The 17987-nt window shown below is 39.8% G+C and overlaps 3 protein-coding genes across 4 annotated transcripts in view; 2 read left to right on the top strand and 1 right to left on the bottom strand.

Moving 5' to 3' along the window:
- arpc2 (actin related protein 2/3 complex, subunit 2) overlaps positions 1-1452 on the top strand; it is a 23134-nt gene extending 21682 nt beyond the window's left edge. The window contains exon 10 of the mRNA XM_062039791.1: positions 991-1452. Within this exon, the coding sequence (XP_061895775.1) occupies positions 991-1012 (22 nt within the window). The 3' untranslated portion in view covers positions 1013-1452. The remainder of the gene's footprint in view (positions 1-990) is intronic.
- A 2178-nt stretch (positions 1453-3630) lies between these two features.
- LOC133649785 (keratin, type I cytoskeletal 18-like) lies at positions 3631-6697 on the bottom strand. The gene is made up of 8 exons (XM_062046474.1): positions 5983-6697; positions 5837-5919; positions 5570-5726; positions 5351-5512; positions 5156-5281; positions 4584-4804; positions 4142-4176; positions 3631-3893 (listed from the first exon to the last, which is right to left on the bottom strand). Exons 1-8 carry the CDS (start codon positions 6352-6354, stop codon positions 3631-3633), a joined length of 1419 nt encoding a protein of 472 aa, XP_061902458.1. The 5' UTR covers positions 6355-6697.
- LOC133644863 (intermediate filament protein ON3-like) lies at positions 5084-17367 on the top strand. Of its 2 annotated transcripts, none has more exons than XM_062039702.1 (10): positions 5084-6586; positions 6711-6822; positions 7966-8174; positions 9567-9627; positions 10536-10631; positions 10708-10872; positions 10930-11055; positions 13511-13731; positions 13829-13854; positions 17161-17367. In XM_062039702.1, exons 2-10 carry the CDS (start codon positions 6781-6783, stop codon positions 17166-17168), a joined length of 954 nt encoding a protein of 317 aa, XP_061895686.1. In that variant the 5' UTR covers positions 5084-6586; positions 6711-6780; the 3' UTR covers positions 17169-17367. The 2 variants fall into 2 exon arrangements, with proteins under 2 accessions (XP_061895686.1, XP_061895626.1); XM_062039642.1 differs by having other exon boundaries at positions 6663-6822.
- Positions 17368-17987: the final 620 nt, after the last annotated feature.

Here is a 17987-nt window from a genome sequence, read left to right as displayed (position 1 = left end):
CCAATCATCATTGAATCATTACATTTTTGATAACAATTTTAATCAGAAAATACATGATAGCAGTGTAACAATATTAAATGAGTGTAACAATATTAAAATAATATTTACAAGTATTTACTACTATTGGATCGGATTTACTGTAAATCCGTAGATTTTTTGCCTTTAAAAGTCCTGCTGTGTCCAGGAACATATTTACTAAGTTTGTAAACAATAAAAAAAAAAAAAACATTATTTTTTGATAATGAAAAATATTTAACCACTGTGGTATTTACATGTACTGATACTATACTGCCATCTCTGTTTACATTCAAGAGCTCTAGCTTGCGATTAGCATGGCTTATTGTATCCTCCTAGGGTCTTTAGTGTAGCATATTTAGCTATTCCACAACCTCCAGTGATAGTACTTGTAAGAAACTTAGTTTATTTATTATTTTGATCGCTGACTGAGAAGCAGCTTTGCACTGTGGAGGGACATTAGCCGCTAGCAAGAGAACTACATTGCGGTAAAGACACGTTTTTTCGCTTGCTGCTGCCAAATTTGCGGGACACAACAACAGGCTTTATCACGATATAACTGTAGTATTATACTGTCAGCTCCATTGTTGGCCTGTCATATATAATGTATGCATTCCTGATTCTTTCAATTCAAAGTGGTCTGAATTGAACTTCTGTGGGATATTCTAATTTAATTGCGATGCACCTGCATGCATTTCTGCTCATCTTGTGTATTTCACAAGTGTGTTTGCTCATAAAGGGGAAGTATTTTTACAGGGGAAAGCCTCCAGACTTCTGCAAATGCATAATTTATGTACTCAAAATGTAACCGCACCCCGAGGACAGAGCATCTTTGTTCTGCAGTTAATGTGTAACTCCGACAAGACTGGAGCCCCACTTGACTCATTTAGGAAGAACTCCCAAGTAATCAACAGATAAATGCTTGCATGGCGTGACTAACTACATTGTTCGTTCTTCCTCTCTATGCTCTGTCAGTGGGAAGACCTTCTCCCGCTGAGGCCGAGCTCGGAGAGCGCTCTGAAGCCACCGTGGCCACACCCGAACGCACCACTCTGCGGCTCAGCGCCTCGTTGGACAGGCCTCAAGGAAGCCTCTAAAATGCCCCACACAGCCCACCCAAAATTGTCCTGTCTCTTTTTTTTTTTTTTTTTTTCTTTTTCATGAATAATACAATTGGTAGAAAAAGCCAAGGCTCAAGATTTAAGAAAACAGGGCATTCCTCGCTTTGCATAGTTAAAGAGAATTATTAGTCCTATATAAATATATATATGAAAAAAACAAAAACATTTTTGATACAATATCTTTTACTCCATTTGGTACTCTTACTTGACCCTCACCACACAATATTCATGTGTTGGTTTCAGACCCTTCTCTGTCTGTCATGTCATTGTCATTTGGAAAAAAAATAAAACACTCATACCAAAGGATGTATGTAATACCCACATTTATTTTTCCATACAGGAGGTGTATACAAAATCCATATATGCCTGTGGTACATTCTAGGAATACAATTAAACAGACGGCAAATAGAAATACTGGTAATGTAATGATTACCAGCCACCTATGCATTTCAAGAATACAACTACACTATATTGCCAAAATTATTAGGCCACCCATCCAAATGATCAGAATCAGGTGTCCTAACCACTTGGCCCGGCCACAGGTGTATAAAATCAAGCACTTAGGCATGGAGACTGTTTCTACAAACATTTGTGAAAGAATTGGCCGCTCTCAGGAGCTCAGTGATTTCCAGCGTGGAACTGTCATAGGATGCCACCTGTGCAACAAATCCAGTCGTGAAATTTCCTCGCTCCTAAATATTCCAAAGCCAACTGTCGGCTTTATTATAAGAAAATGGAAGAGTTTGGGAACAACAGCAACTCAGCCACCAAGTGGTAGGCCACGTAAACTGACAGAGAGGGGTCAGCGGATGCTGAAGCGCATATTGCAAAGAGGTTGCCAACTCTCTGCACAGTCAGTTGCTACAGACCTTCCAATTAGCCCACGTACAGTACGCAGAGAGCTTCATGGAATGGGTTTCCATGGCCGATCAGCTGAATCTAAGCCATACATCACCAAGTCCAATGCAAAACGTGGGATGCAGTGGTGTAAAGCACGTCGCCACTGGACTCCAGAGCAAAGGAGACGCGTTCTCTGGAGTGACGAATCACGCTTTTCCATCTGGCAATCTGATAGACGAGTCTGGGTTTGGAGGTTGCCAGGAGAACGCTACATTTCGGACTGCATTGTGCCGAGTATGAAATTTGGTGGAGGAGGAATTATGGTGTGGGGTTGTTTTTTAGGAGTTGGGCTTGGCCCCTTGGTTCCAGTGAAAGGAACTTTGAATGCTCCAGGATACCAAAACATTTTGGACAATTCCATGCTCCCAACCTTGTGGGAACAGTTTTCAAGAAGTAGCTCGAGGGGGAATAGAAAGGTGAAACTGCCGCTTTAGCAAAGTGGCACTCGACTTGTTTGGCTTTGGGACCAACATAATTTCAAGACAAGCAGCGATCCAAATTGTGGTAAATTTTCAACTCAAATTATCTTGATAAAAAAAATCCTAATATCGAACACAAAGAAAGTTAAAGGAACATGACATTCAATTTTAATATCTTTCAGAGCCAAACAGAAGAACAAAAGGCATGTTTTTGAAGTGCGGGAAAACTTTTTATGGAGTAAAAAAAATTGTATTTATTTTTTTTGCTCATATTTTTCAATAAACTTTAGTCCGAGATAAAAATATCAAACTTTTTTCGGCCCTTTAAAATGCTTTTTGATCAAAATACCACAGGTTTCAATTAGTGAAATAACTCATGTATATGCAAATTTATATACAAACTGAAAACTAAGAGTTGTAAAAACAAAAACATTACAGGTTTGGTATTTTTGTTTTGGGCTGAAGTTGATCGATGAGTATTAAAAAAATTTACCCAAAATGTTTTTATGCTCCTCAGAAAATGAACTTTTATATCCTGTTTGGCTTTGGGTTATTGTCGCAATAAAAAAACAACTTAGGAGAATTAATGTATAATAGAGTAACTACAAAACTGTATTTACAGGACTCAGCCTTTGTCCCCTGAGGGTAAATAAAAAGGGTCTTTAAATGTCTCCGCTGACTCAGCAGACGGATAACAGTTGTCAATAAAAACTTTTAGAGTCTTTACTTTGAAGAACTGTAAAACTGAACTTCTATAAATAAAGCATGTGAGCTATAAGCCACATAAGATAATAAATAGTTTCTCTATGACACTCAGTATAAACAAAATGCATTTAAACAAATGTGTAAATTTGATGCTATTTACATTGAAATTCCCAAGTATGTTTTTTTGCATTCATGCACCTCCAACAATAACAATCAAATATACAACTGAGATATATAATAAGCATAACATTTTTATAAGGTGCAAAAAAATACAGGGTTGGCAAATTCAATGACAGTAAACTGCTTAAAAATCCCCTTCAGAATAAAAGCACTACTTGCATTTTTCTCTGTGACAAAAGTTTGCGACCCACCAGCTGAGAACCACTGCCTTGATCATAAAGATGAATGACAAGACAAGGATTTTATACCATTCCTCGTTCTTTATTCAAACAATCGCAAGAGAAAACTGTTCAAGCTTTTTCCTCTTCATTCTTGGCTTTTTCCTCTTCAGAGTCAGAGGAGGAGGATGAGGATGAGGATGAAGAAGAGGAAGAAGATGAGCTTTTCTTAGTTTTGGGACTTTTCTTTCTAACAGGTTTTTGGGGGTGTTCGGTCACGGTTTCTGCTGGAACTTGAGGGTCTTTCAAAAAGGTAGATTTTTCAGCTGAAGCCTTTTTTTGCATCTCGGCTTCTTCCTGACCTCCGGGTGCTTCTTCATTAGGCTTCTGCCAGTCTTAGGAAGGAAACAAACACAATATTCATACTTCTGCTTGACCTTTCAGACCCGACTATTCTCTTGATTTGGATTGGCCTATGGGTTGTGTGAGGCATTGCAGTCATAGCATGCAGTTACAAGGTGTGCTCTTTGTTTTTGAGAAACCATTCAGTCTTACTGGGCTCAATTATTTTTTTAGTCCCGCAAATTTCAAACATTTAATTCCTTATTCTTGATTTGTTTCATCAGCCGCATGCAGGACTTACCGTCCGTCAGAGCATCTTCTATTGCAAACTCCAAACTGTCAGGGAAGAAGAGGATAGACAAACATGCTAAAAACGTAGCTTGTTAGTGTGATGCGAACACGTCCATGAATCAAGTACAGGGGCGTCCAAAGTGCGGCCTGAAGATTGTTTTTATTCTATTGTTTTTCCTAAACATATTCTCTGGGCCCTGACTTACTCTGCAGTGCACATTTGGTTTTGGTTTACTTCTATTGTCAGAGTTACAAATTTAGAAAACAAAAATGACTCTTGTAATGCAGAAGACACTTTTTCACTGCAGTGGACTAGTTCTTAGGATATCTACATGGTCTTACCTAAAAATAATTTTAATTCTTGGATTTTTTTTAGTATGTGGCCACCCGTACAAAGTTTGGACACCTCTGTTCTAGTCCAGGATCTTTCTGACCTCATACTTAGTTCTCACCTGTCCCCTTCACCGGACATCAGCAGTTGGTAGTTGTTGATTTCAGCCTCCAGCTGCATCTTCACACACAGCAGGTCCTTGTTCATCTCCATCTGGTTCTCCAAGTGCGCCCTCACCTTCTTCAGCTGCTTCTCCAAATCCAGGATGATCTGGTTCTGAGGGGCCAGCCGTTGACTGTTCTCCATCTTGGTGAACCTCAGGTTGTCCTCCAGATTGTGGATCTGTGGAGACGGCCCAGTGCTTGTTTACAAGTGTCATTTTTTGGAACTCTTCCAGGTGTGAGGTTCTAATGACGGCATTGAAGGAATGCTGCTGCTTTTATTTGCTCTTGTAAACATGTCTTTGGAATTCTCAGGGCATTCAATCGATGTCAACTGGACTGTTTGTGAGTTTGTCTTAGAAGACATTTCACCTGTCATCCAAGCAGGATTTACCAGTTCATGCTCTTAGATTTAGATTGGTCAGATCTGATCCCAAGCTAAGCCTATTAGTCAGATTTAGTCCAGTTGGGGATGATTGAATGCCCTGAGAATACGATGACTGTTTATAAACGCGTCTTTGGAAAGTCTCACCGTGCTCTGCCCACCCTGAGCCTTGATCTCCAGATATTTTTTCTGCCTGAGCAAATCTTTGAGCTCCGTCTTGCTTGACTCCAGCTCTTCAGTGTTCTGTACCTCCTCAACCTTGATGTTCTCAAACTACAGATGAGGAACACGGTGAGGTCAACCAAAAGAACGAAGGAAGAAGAGTCCGGATGTTATCTATACCTTCCTCTGGTACCAGTCCTCCGTCTCCTTCAGGTTCTTCACGGCTAGTTTGTCGTACTGCATGCGGATATTGTAGACAATCTCAGGCAAATTGGAGTTCGGAGTTTCAATCTCTACGTTCACCTCAGAGGTCTTGATCCTTTCACGCAGGTGATCTACGGCCTACACACACTCAAATTATAAACTCAATTTACTTTCTTTGTGGGGTTTCTGTCTCACATTTTTGTGGTCCTCCTCAAGAATGGCCAGCTCATCTTTCACCAGGTCAATTTCCTTCTGCGTCTGCTTGTTGTTCTGCTTGGTGTCCTCAATGTTCTTCTTCAGCTCCTCCAGATCGTTTTCAATGGCCTTGCGGACCTTTGTCTCGTCACTCAGCCTAGCAGACACACACGGCAAAACACAAACATGCTCTCACTACTGTCTTTCTGAGAACCGCAGCTCTTTGGTTCTTTAGAAATGCTTCCCAGGAGGTTATTGTGAACTAACTTGTTCATAAAGTCAACATTGGCCAGCTTGGTGTTGTCAATCTGGAGCAGCAGCTTGGCGTTATCCATGGTGATGACTTTGATCTGAAGGAATGTGCTCATTATGATCAAGTATATTTAGAGAGAGAAAGCGGGAGAGAGGACAACCTCATTCTTGAGCTCGATCAGCGGCTTCTCCACCTCATCCCAGTCACGACCTTCTGGTGTTTTCCTTTTGACCAAAATCTCATCAATCTCATCCTTCAACTGCTGGTTCTCCTTCTCCAGCTGCTTCACCCTGCCCAGGTATCCGGACAGACGGTCGTTCAGGCCTCGCAGGGTCTGTTTGTCGTCCATGGGAGCGGACAAACCTGTGGCTTGACCGGCGGACGGACCGGCAGACAGTGCCACACTGGAGTCCTGCTCGACATTGTTGTCTTTACGCAGCACGTTACGCAAACCCTCCAGGCTAGAGACCGACACCCTGGAGCCTCTTCCACCGGCACCTCCGAACATGCTTGCAGCGGTGTTAAAAGGCATTATAAAGGAACAAGTGCACTATGAGACTCAACACTCAATTTGGAGGTAGGATGAATCCAGGTGAGTTTTATACCCTCTTTGACCACCCCCACTTATACTATTGGCTCATGGACCAACCTCACGGTTGAAACTCTGGTTTTTCTAGTCCCCTCTTTTGCTTTTTCTCTTCAGATTGGAAACAAGCAGAGACGTAGGGAGGCGCCAGGCGGTCCTCCCCCGCTTTAAAATCCAGGTGAGCACTGGAGGTATCTTCACTGCTCACTTGTGCAGCCTCCCAAGTCTTTCTGCATCCTTACGTCACGCCTCAGAATGTCCAAAGGCAGAGATTACAGCAGCCAGTCGTACACTCCCGGCAGCGCCACGCCGGCCAAGAGCTACCCGACCAACAAAGTGGACTCGGCAGGGAAGTCCAGGGAGAGGGACGACATGGTGGGACTCAATGACAAGTTTGTGAGGCTCATTGAAAAGGTCAGTGATATTGGCTTAAGGACCTCATGTTTTACTTAGATCTAAAGAAATTTAAATATAATTTGAGGGGTCTGTTTTTCCATTACCTGTATTATTTTTTCCCTATCAAATGAATGAATAAACTTTTAGAAAAGGTCAGTAATAACAATCTCAATTAAAACATTTTTGGTTTATTGTTTACATTTACACATTTCTTCTTGTCTGAAAAGGAGTAGCAAACCCAATTACTTAATTTAACACCATAACATGATACATTGTGAAATAACCCCTGATATTTATAAACTCACATAATTTAACAATATTAGACAATGAAAAATTGAACAATATGCTTCTTTCCATATTGTGGTTGTAGTTTGCTGTGCAGAACTGTTATTTGTAATCTTTTTTGTCACCTCATTTTACATTCCTAACTTCAACAATGTCACTAAAGTACGGGAGATGTATTATATTAATTGATAATAATTAATAAACATTAGATTTATATAATTATAATTAAATAGAATGAATAATATACATATAGTGGTATATCAAAAATGATTATAATTAAGATATATAGTTTTTAAATATTCCATTAAGTGCTCCATTACATGATCCTAAAGTGGATATTTATGTCCAAGTTAAAAAACAACAACATTTTTTTATGTGAGATAGGCTCCAGCGACCCCAAAAGGGACAAGCGGTAGAAAATGGATGGATGAATGTATATACATACATACCATGATGTACCTACATGTGTATATACATACTGTATATACATATATACAGTACAATACAACACAATTGCATTTGTGTGAAACTATTGGGACCTTTTAAAGATAATGTAAATTATGCAAGTGAGTAATTTACTGTGATTAATTACAATTAAGAAGTGGGATTAATGTTTAAAGTTAATTTAAATGAATTTATCTCAAATAATTCTTGATTTTAATTCAAAAGTACGATTAGTCAGATTTTTTTAATCATTTGACAACACTAATTTACATGCATTTTGATTTGGGTAAAAAAAATGGTGCAATTATTTATTAATTTTTTTCAATACCTCCACTCGACCCACACCTTTATATAAGGCACAGGTTATATAAGGCACAGGTATGTTTATGCATTTCAAAGCGAAATTCATCAGTGAGCACCCTCGTGTCTTAGGTGAAACACCAGGAAGATGAGAACAGAAAGTTGGACGCCAAGCTGAAGATCCTCAGGGAACAAGAGGCCTATCAGGGCGGGGTTGAGGGCGTGGTCAAGCAGTTGGAGGAGGAGCTAAAGCAGCAGATTGACAAGCTCCTCAATGACCGAGCCAAGCTTGAGGATGAGCTGCATCGCAACCAGGACGTGTCGGAGAACACCAAGGAGAGGTCAGCATGTCATCTTTGACCTTTGTCTTAAACCACAGGTGTCAAACTCAAGGCCGCTTCATTTTATTTCGCCCTCGAAAGCCTGGAAATAATATGTATCAACAAAGTACTGTAACTTTTCTTACTAAATGTATTATTTTTTTCTATTTTGGGAGAAAAAAAAAAAGTACTCCATGTAATCGCAAATTATGTTAAGTTAAATATAGTCTAATTATGCAAAAATATATTATCAAACATTTAAATTTTTTTAAAATAGAAATAAATACTAATAATAATGATTTCAAAGCAGGTGATCCATCAAATTGTGCAATGTAAAAGTAGCAATAGATTTCATGGTAAAATTGTGAAATTTGCTGTGTTTTTTTTTTTAAAGCCTTTTTCTCTAAATGAAAAAAAAACAGTACTTTTTTTTTTACTGTAATAAACTGTGGTGTCGTTTCGGCATTTACAGTAATACACCGAAACATCTACAGTTGTTTTTTTGCGGTAAAAACAAACAAACTTGCAGCTCAGGTGCCAAAATTTTACTGGAAAATTGCGAGGTTTTTTTTATGTACTGTAAAAAAACAAATGTAACTTTTACAGTAAAAAATCTGGCAACTGAGCTGCCTTTTTTTTTTTTTTACCATAAAAACAGCAGTACTGTTTTTTCATTTACAGTAATATACACTAAATTTTGGGGTGAAATTATTGCAACTTACCATATTTTTTTATACATTTTAGTTAAAAAGAAATCTACCAAGAAAATGCATAAAAAATTGTGTAATAATAGTTAGAAGCGGCCCTCTGGGGCGATGTGGGCCTCAGCATACGTGCCAACCTTGAGACCTCCGAATTCGGGAGATGGGGGGGGGGGGTTGGTGGTAGCAGGGGGTGTATATTGTAGCGTCCTGGAAGAGTTAGCGCTGCAAGGGGTTCTGGGTATTTGTTTTGTTGTGTTACGCTGCGGATGTTCTCCCGAAATGTGTTTGTCATTCTTATTTGGTGTGGGTTCACAGTGTGGCGCGTATTTGTAACAGTGTTAAAGTTTTTTACACGTCACCCTCAGTGTGGCATGTGTGGCTGTTGATCAAGTATGCCTTGCATTCACTTATGTGTGTGTAAAAGCCGCATATATTATGTGACTGGGCCGGCACGCTGTTTGTATGGAGGAAAAGCGGACGTGACGACAGGTTGTACAGGACGTTAAAGGCAGTGCCTTTAAGGCTCGCCCCCAATATTGTTGTCCGGGTAGAAATCGGGAGAAATTTGGGAGAATGGTTGCCCCGGGAGATTTTCGGGAGGGGCACTGAAATTCGGGAGGGTTGGCAAGTGTGGCCCTCAGTGAAAACGACTTTGACACCTCTGTCTTAAACCTTTACTGACTCATCTTTCACTCCTGGTTTGGCTCAGGTATGAGGAGGAGTTGCTGAAGAAAGCAGACCTGGAGAACGACTTCATTATCACCAAAAAGGTGAGTTTTACTTACAACATGCGCAACAAAGCATGTTTCCATACGTGCAATTCAACATGTCTTAAAAAAGGAGTCGGAAGAAGCAGAGCTTATTTCACCCTCTACCCACTTACTTGTCCACGTCTCAGCTGTTGCTGACATTCGTAGATATTCTTCAGTATTACAAAAAATATCTTAAAATATCAATATATAACATAGAAAAGAAAAAATAAGTCGATAAATCATTATTCGTAATTAAAAGAGTAAAAGTGAAAAGAAAAAATGTGTGATAGATAGAAGTGATAAAAAAAAGAGTTGAGTAAAACTGGCATTGTATAATGAATAAGGAGTAGTCTCCAGAAAAAAGGGTCGAAAAAGGGAAATCTGGGAATTCTTGGAATTTTTTTTAACTTGAAAAAAATATAGTTACGATGTCCAGGATGAGTGAAATATGTTGAAGATGGAATGGTTTGAATCGGTTGAAAAATGTGGAAATGGTGGAAGTTTGAAAAATGGCCAATTCATTTTGAATGGGAAAAATGTCCCAGAAAACCTGGAATTCTGGGAAATCTGGGAATTTGGGGAATTTGTCAAGGGAAAGCCCGCGATTGGAATGGTTTGAATCGGATGAAAAAAGTGGAAGGTAGAGGAAGAAGAAGAAGAAGAAGTTGAATAAAAAAAATAGATACATTTTGGTGTAGAAAACCATATTAATTGTGTGAATGCTTTGGAGCATTCACACAATTAATGTTGCTGTGCGGCCCGGTAGCAAATGCGTCACAGGTACCGGTCCCCGGACCGGTGGTTGGGGACCACTGGTCTAAAGGACAGGCAATAAAAACATGCCTGAGAGAAGAAGTGAAGTGCTGGACAGTATCAGGATATCTGCATGGAAGCCAGTACCTCTAATAAAGACTATATGATAAAAGGATGCAGATGAAGGACACTTGGAAGCTGTCCATCTGGCTCTGGATTTGGAGGATCTGATTGGCCAGTTGGAGTTCCTGAGGGTCGGCCATGACGAGGTATCCTTAGGCGAGACTTTAATATTCTAAAAACATGAGGACTTTTGTTTTTAATTCCCGCGAACACCGTTTGCAGGAGATTAAAGAGCTGGAATCTCACATCCAGAACGAGACGGTGATTTTACGAGAGAACAGCAAGCGGTTGTTGGACATGGACGAGATTGTAGACGGCGTCAAGAGTCAGTACGCCAACATGGCCGCCCGCACCAGGGAGGAGGCGGACCACTGGAACCGGAAAAAGGTGAGGAGCAGGAAGGATGTTTTTTTTCTGTCTTTAACTCGCGTCTCACTCCCTCAGATGGACGTCATGGTTCTAAAAGCCGGACAACGTGAACAGGAAGTCAGGGAAATAAGGAGGGAGATCTCAGACGTGGTGCGCTTCATCCAGAGGCTTAACAGCGAGCTGGATGCCCTAAAGAGGAAGGTTTGCTTCTCCCAGCTTCATTTGTAATCCGCACATACACCTCCTTCATCTGGACCTTTCTGTCTTGCCTCTGGTGAGGGCGGTCGCATTTTTTTCCGCTCCCTTCTTCTCCCAGCTTGCTCTCTTTGTGTCAGGTTCAAACACTGATGACGTCTATTAAACAAGACAAGAGGCAAAGAAGTTAAACAGAGACATAATTCATTTTGGACTCAATTGAGGAGACACGTCTGGACACACTGTACCCTTGTACAGTATCTCAGCACGCTCTGCCAAAAGATTGCATGCCTCCTTCTTTTATTTTGGACTTTCTCCCCACACCTGACCACAGCGGCTTCCAGAGGGAAGTGGGTCGTAAACAGCGTTGCCTTTGGTTACCGAACAGTTCAAAAGAAGAGGTCGTAAAATAGTTCAAAAAGAGTTCCATAAAATAGTTCAAAAAGGGTTCGTAAAATACTTCAAAAAGAGTTCGTCTGGAAATTGGGCAGATCCTGCCATCTGTCCGCTTTGAAGTCACAGTGGAGTTTTACGAGTCTTCCTCCTGGTAGGCCCCAAAGACAGCTCCCGTCCCCCTGCCAGGAACTCAATGTAATACAAAACTTTTGTGATAATTTAGAAACAATTATTCTAACACTTTGTTTTTGTCTTGTCGGAACGTCTTTGAAGCCTCTTTCTTTGCGCTGTCCTCCAAATCTAAACATCAGACATGGAATTGATCAGCTGGACTCTCGACTCAATTGACAAAATCTTTTCGACGAGGAAAAGAGGTTCGGGGGAGCGTGGCTGCCCTGATGGAACCATTGTTGCGGGGTACGTGAGAGATTCCTGGGATAAATGGAGAATCATGTGCCTCCCAGTCCTTTCCATCGAGGACGTGGAAGACATCTACTTATTTGGAATCGTGATCGCGGGGCACCTGCTGATTGGGCTGGGCATTGCTCTGGTGTATCGTCAAATTCGTAAGACGATGGCAGCCACTAGAGATGTCCGATAATATCGGCCTGCTGATAAATGCTTTAAAATGTAATATTGGAAATTATCGGTATGGTTTTTTTTATTATCGGTATCGTTTTTGTTTTGTTTTTTGTTGTTTTTTTATTAAATCAACATAAAAAACACAAGATACACTTACAATTAGTGCACCAACCCAAAAAACTCCCTCCCCCATTTACACTCATTCACACAAAAGGGTTGTTTCTTTCTGTTATTAATATTCTGGTTCCTACATTTTATATATCAATATAGATCAATACAGTCTGCAAGGGATACAGTCCGTAAGCACACATGATTGTGCGTGCTGCTGGTCCACTAATAGTACTAACCTTTAACAGTTAATTTCACTAATTTTCATTAATTACTAGTTTCTATGTAACTGTTTTTATATTGTTTTACTTTCTTTTTTATTCAAGAAAATGTTTTTAATTTATTTATCTTATTTTATAATTTTTTTTTTAAAAGGACCTTGTCTTCACCATACCTGGTTGTCCAAATTAGGCGTAATAATGTGTTAATTCCACAAGTGTATATATCGGTATCGGTAATTAAGAGTTGGACAATATCGGAATATCGGATATCGGCAAAAAGCCATTATCGGACATCCCTAGCAGCCACTCAAGGAGCCCAAAGGCTGTTCGTCGCAATGGAAGGTTTGGGCCGGGCTCTGGGATCACAGACTGTGGCGATTTCTGAACTGAATCGCAAGATGGATCACATCACGGAGAAGCTTGCTGAAAAGGAAACATTTAATATTAGAGCAGCCAGCATGGACGAATAGAACAGACAAGTCATTGTATTTTCTGCTCCCGGAAAACAAACATCCTAATCTACGATTTGACTCCCTCGAATGGCCTTGACGCTGTGAACAACAGGAACAGGCTTTTCTGAAAACACTACCGAGGACACCTCAACGATGGAGGCTTTTGACCTCCCTCCCTCCTCAACGACACCTGGAGTCAAACATTTGCTTGCATGCAGAACGGCCCCAGTCTATGAACATTACATCATCACCCCCAAGACAATGGGCACATACACACACCCCCACCCCACGCCTTCACCACCGCTTGTTTCCCCTCGGGGTGATGGGCGGCTGGCAGCGCTTCATAGCAGCAGTCGACCTCCAGGGCCCCAACTCCCCGCCCCTCTGTTGCGAGTTGTCGTGATTAAATGTAATATGTTTATGTGTGCATTGCATGGAGGTTTTTTCCCACTCCAGACTAGACCCCCTTAGGAGCCCAGTCTAGATTGTTTTTTTTTTACTCATCTTCTTCCCCAGAGTTTTACCTTTTTCTTATCTTTTACGGGCCGCCTTTGGCGACCCATCAGCGTTCCTGTTCTGTAACCCTGTACACTGTTTGTTTGTCTAATCTTAAACGGGTTTGTGCTGAAAACATAGTTTCGTTGTACTTGTGCAATGACAATAAAGTCCTATCCTATCCTATCCTACCACCTGCCGCCCCAGGAGGAGTCCCTGAAGAAGGACATCAGCGACGCAACCGCGGAAGGCGACGCGAGCTTGGAGAGGGCCCGCGGCGACATCGCTCAGCTGGAGGAGGCCTTGAGGAGAGCCAAGCACGACATGGCGGGTCAGATCCGCGAACACCAAGAACTGATGAACCTCAAGCTGGCGTTGGATATCGAGATCGTCACGTATCGTAAGCTGCTGGAGGGCGAGGAGATGAGGTATATGCAGCCCGACCAGGCGGGGAAGCTCTCATTCAGCCATGTTTTATTTACTGGAAAGGATGATGCAACTTTTTTACGCTTCTTGTCTTTGCAGGATGAACGAGCTCATGCGTCACTCAGGTGAGAATCAAACCACCGGCTTTGTTTGCTGACCTTTGGAATGAATAGAACAAGGAAATAGAGGGACAGATATGCTATTTTTAGGATTAGGGAAAACATGCAAAAAAAAAACCAGTGGGACCAGTTTATGTGGACGACACTCGTACTTGCTGAGTCACATTGTTGACATAAGCGGTTGTTGACATAATCCAAACTAACCATTGCTTGCACATTTACTTGTGACCTCATCCAGAAACCCGGGACAACTGGCTTGCGTACAGGAGGCGTGCTTCGAAGGGATAATAAAATAAGGGAAAATAAAAAAATAAATTTTTCAATAATGAACTTTTTTGTACAAAATTAACAGAATGAAATTAATAACTTGACTTTGTTTTTTCAAGATTGCATTATGATTTAGTTTGATGTTTACATTGTATGTAGTGGCTGGTAATCAAACCATATCCGCTGGAACAAAAGACTGATACACGTTATTACACCAGCATTATTACACTAGCATTATTACACTAGCATTATGACACTAGCATTATTACACCAGCATTATTACACTAGCATTATTACACTAGCATTATGACACTAGCATTATTACACCAGCATTTTTACACCAGCATTATGACACTAGCATTATTACACCAGCATTTTTACACCAGCATTATTACACTAGCATTATGACACTAGCATTATTACACTAGTGTTATTACACTAGCATTATTACACTAGTATTATTACACTAGCATTATTACACTAGCATTATGACACTAGCATTATTACACCAGCATTTTTACACCAGCATTATTACAGTAGCATTATTACACCAGCATTATTACACTAGTGTTATTACACTAGCATTATTACACTAGTATTATTACACTAGCATTATTACACCAGCATTATTACACTAGCATTATTACACCAGCATTATTACACCAGCATTATTACACCAGCATTATTACACTAGTATTATTACACTAGCATTATTACACTAGTATTATTACACTAGCATTATTACACCAGCATTATTACACTAGCATTATTACACCAGCATTATTACACCAGCATTATGACACTAGCATTATTACACCATCATTATTACACTAGCATTATTAAACCAGCATTATTACACTAGCATTATTACACCAGCATTATTACACCAGCATTATTAAACCAGCATTATTACACCAGCATTATTACACCAGCATTATTAAACCAGCATTATTAAACCAGCATTATTAAACCAGCATTATTACACCAGCATTATGACACCAGCATTATTACACCATCATTATTACACCAGCATTATTACACCAGCATTATTACACTAGCATTATTACACCAGCATTATTACACCAGAATTATTACACCAGCATTATGACACTAGCATTATTACACCAGCATTATTACACCAGCATTATTACACTAGCATTATTACACCAGCATTATGACACTAGCATTATTACACCATCATTATTACACCAGCATTATTACACCAGCATTATTACACCAGCATTATTACACCAGCATTATTACACCAGCATTATTACACCAGCATTATTACACCAGCATTATTACACCAGCATTATTAAACCAGCATTATTAAACCAGCATTATTACACCAGCATTTTTACACCAGCATTATTACACCAGCATTACTACACCAGCATTATGACACCAGCATTATGACACCAGCATTATTAAACAGGAACACAGTGTAAACAAGTATCTAAACTTGTGAAACTGTCAATGTTGTATGATTTTGTTGAGTGTTATTTACATGTTCAGTATTTTTTACGTTTATGGACCAGTGATTTTGTTTTTATTCTAACAGTAGATCTATATCATGTATTTATTTTTTATTTACTCATTTCCTTTTTTTCCATGGTTTGAAACACCATTTTCGTGTACTTTATAGGCTTTTGTCTTGTTTTTTCTCTTTTATTAGCTTGACTTATCAAATCAAATCGAATCAAATTGTATTTATATAGCCCTGAATCACGAGTGCTTCAAAGGGCTTCACAAACTCTGATCCAAACACACATTGGGGCAAGAAAAAACAACAAGAACAAAAAATTAAAAATTAAAAACCCAGATGGGGAAAAAGAAGAAACCTTGAGAAGGGATCGTAGATGTCGTCACCACCAAGCCCCATGTATATTTATTGAACTGTTAAATGAATATTGTTAAATTATTAATTTTTTTCTTGCGTGGCTCAAGGTTGACTATATTGTTATTATATATTATAATATATTATAATAATAATATATTTTATTTGTAAAAAGCACTTTACATTGAGTAAACAACCTCAAAGTGCTACAGTGTATTAAAAAAAAAATATTTTTAAAGATGTAAAAAAATATATATATAAAAAAAAAGAAAAATAGAACAGCCAAATAGCTAAAATTAGTATGCATATATCTAAAAAAAAGCCTCTTTTTTTTTAAAAAAAAAGAAGGGTTTTTAAGCCTTTTTTAAAAGCATCCACAGTCTGTGGTGCCCTCAGGTGGTCAGGGAGAGCGTTCCACAGACTGGGAGCGGCGGAGCAGGAAGCCCGGTCTCCCATTGTTCGTAGCTTTGTCCTCGGACTATAGGCTATTTTATGCCACTGCCTCAATATACTTCAGAATTTAAAATAAAGAAAAGTTAAAAGTAAAGTTAAAATACCACTGATAGTCACACACGCACTAGGTGTGGTGAAATTAGCCTTTGCATTTGACCCATCTCCTTGTTCCACCCCCTGGGAGGTGAGGGGAGCAGCGAGCAGGAGCAGTGAGCAGGAGCAGTGAGCAGCAGCGGTGGCCGCGCTCGGGAATCATTTTGGTGATTTAACCCCCAATTCCTAATAACTCTGTTTTGAATTCTTTATAATATGAGATATTGTATTATTTGAAATACACAACTTTTTTACATATTAGGTATGTTTGCACAAGGTATCATCATGCCTCGCTGATACATCAGTATCGCCGATACCAGTGTGAATTTTATTCCGTATCGGATCGGAAAGAAAATCAGTGGTATCGCACATCACTACTACTAACTACCAAGAATACAAAACATGTGTATGCGATACTTAGTGATGTTCTTGTTGGACATATTCATTACCATGAATTGATTATGTGGACCCCGACTTAAACAAGTTGAAAAACGTATTCGGGTGTTACCATTTAGTGGTCAATTGTACGGAATATGTACTGTACTGTGCAATCTACTAATAAAGTCTCAATCAATCAATCAAACATATAGAATGTCTGAAGCATGCTGGTGAAATAAATGGTGTTGTGTGTCCCACTGAACCCAAACTTCTCTTTTGCTCAGATTTCTAAAAATAAGCAACCCACCAATCCACGTCCTTACTTGCACGCAGACGTTCACCAGCAGCAGCTGCCACCTGAGGAGCCCAAAACAAGCCCGGACCTCACATCCACAGTCCCCCGCCCAGCAAGTCCCCAAGGCAGGGGACAACGTATGGTCATCAAGGTGCAAGTGGAGGCAGGGAGGGTTGTGTCGGAAAGCTCTTCGTGTACACGTTATTAAAATGAAAATGCTGCAAAGTGTGCACTTTCTGTCTCTGCTTTTTCTTCATAATTAATCAGACAAAACACCAAAAACTTCAGGTTTTTTAGCTGGCAACCCTACCAGTTTCCCACGAAAACTACAAAACCCAAAACCAGTGAAGTTGGCACATTGTGTAAATGGTAAATTAAAACAGAATATAATGATATGCAAATCCTTTTCAACTTATATTCAACTGAATAGACTGCAAAGACAAGATACTTAACGTTCCAACTGGTAAACTTTGTTATTTTTTGCAGATATTAGCTCATTTGGAATTTGATTTTTTTTAAAAAGCTGGCACAAGTGGCAAAAAAGACTGAGAAAGTTGAGGAATGCTCATCAAACACTTATTTGGAACATCCCACAAGTGAACAGGCAAATTGGGAACAGGTGGGTGCCATGATTGGGTATAAAAAGCAGCTTCCACAGCAGTCATTCACAAACAAGGATGGGGCGAGGGTCACCACTTTGTCAACAAATGCGTGAGCAAATTGTTGAACAGTTTAAAAGAACAACATTTCTCAACCAGCTATTGCAAGGAATTTAGGGATTTCACCATCTACGGTCCGTAATATCAGAAGGTTCAG

The sequence above is a fragment of the Entelurus aequoreus genome, linkage group LG01 (genome assembly GCF_033978785.1).
Source record: "Entelurus aequoreus isolate RoL-2023_Sb linkage group LG01, RoL_Eaeq_v1.1, whole genome shotgun sequence".
Classification (NCBI taxonomy): domain Eukaryota; kingdom Metazoa; phylum Chordata; class Actinopteri; order Syngnathiformes; family Syngnathidae; genus Entelurus; species Entelurus aequoreus.
Note: the sequence above shows the minus strand (reverse complement) of the source record. Positions and strands in the feature narration are given on the sequence as shown.

What these genes read in the sequence shown, in the direction of transcription:
- LOC133649785 (XM_062046474.1), bottom strand. Translation starts at nt 6,354, where the DNA reads ATGCCTTTTAACACCGCTGCAAGCATGTTCGGAGGTGCCGGTGGAAGA. An exon ending in TTGAGGAGGACCACAAAAAT is followed by an intron (nt 5,513 to 5,569) that starts GTGAGACAGAAA and finishes GAGTGTGTGTAG; the next exon opens with GCCGTAGATCACCTGCGTGA. An exon ending in ATGTCCGGTGAAGGGGACAG is followed by an intron (nt 4,177 to 4,583) that starts GTGAGAACTAAG and finishes CTTCCCTGACAG; the next exon opens with TTTGGAGTTTGCAATAGAAG.
- LOC133644863 (XM_062039642.1), top strand. Translation starts at nt 6,664, where the DNA reads ATGTCCAAAGGCAGAGATTACAGCAGCCAGTCGTACACTCCCGGCAGC. An exon ending in TCGGAGAACACCAAGGAGAG is followed by an intron (nt 8,175 to 9,566) that starts GTCAGCATGTCA and finishes GGTTTGGCTCAG; the next exon opens with GTATGAGGAGGAGTTGCTGA. An exon ending in ACTTCATTATCACCAAAAAG is followed by an intron (nt 9,628 to 10,535) that starts GTGAGTTTTACT and finishes ATATGATAAAAG; the next exon opens with GATGCAGATGAAGGACACTT.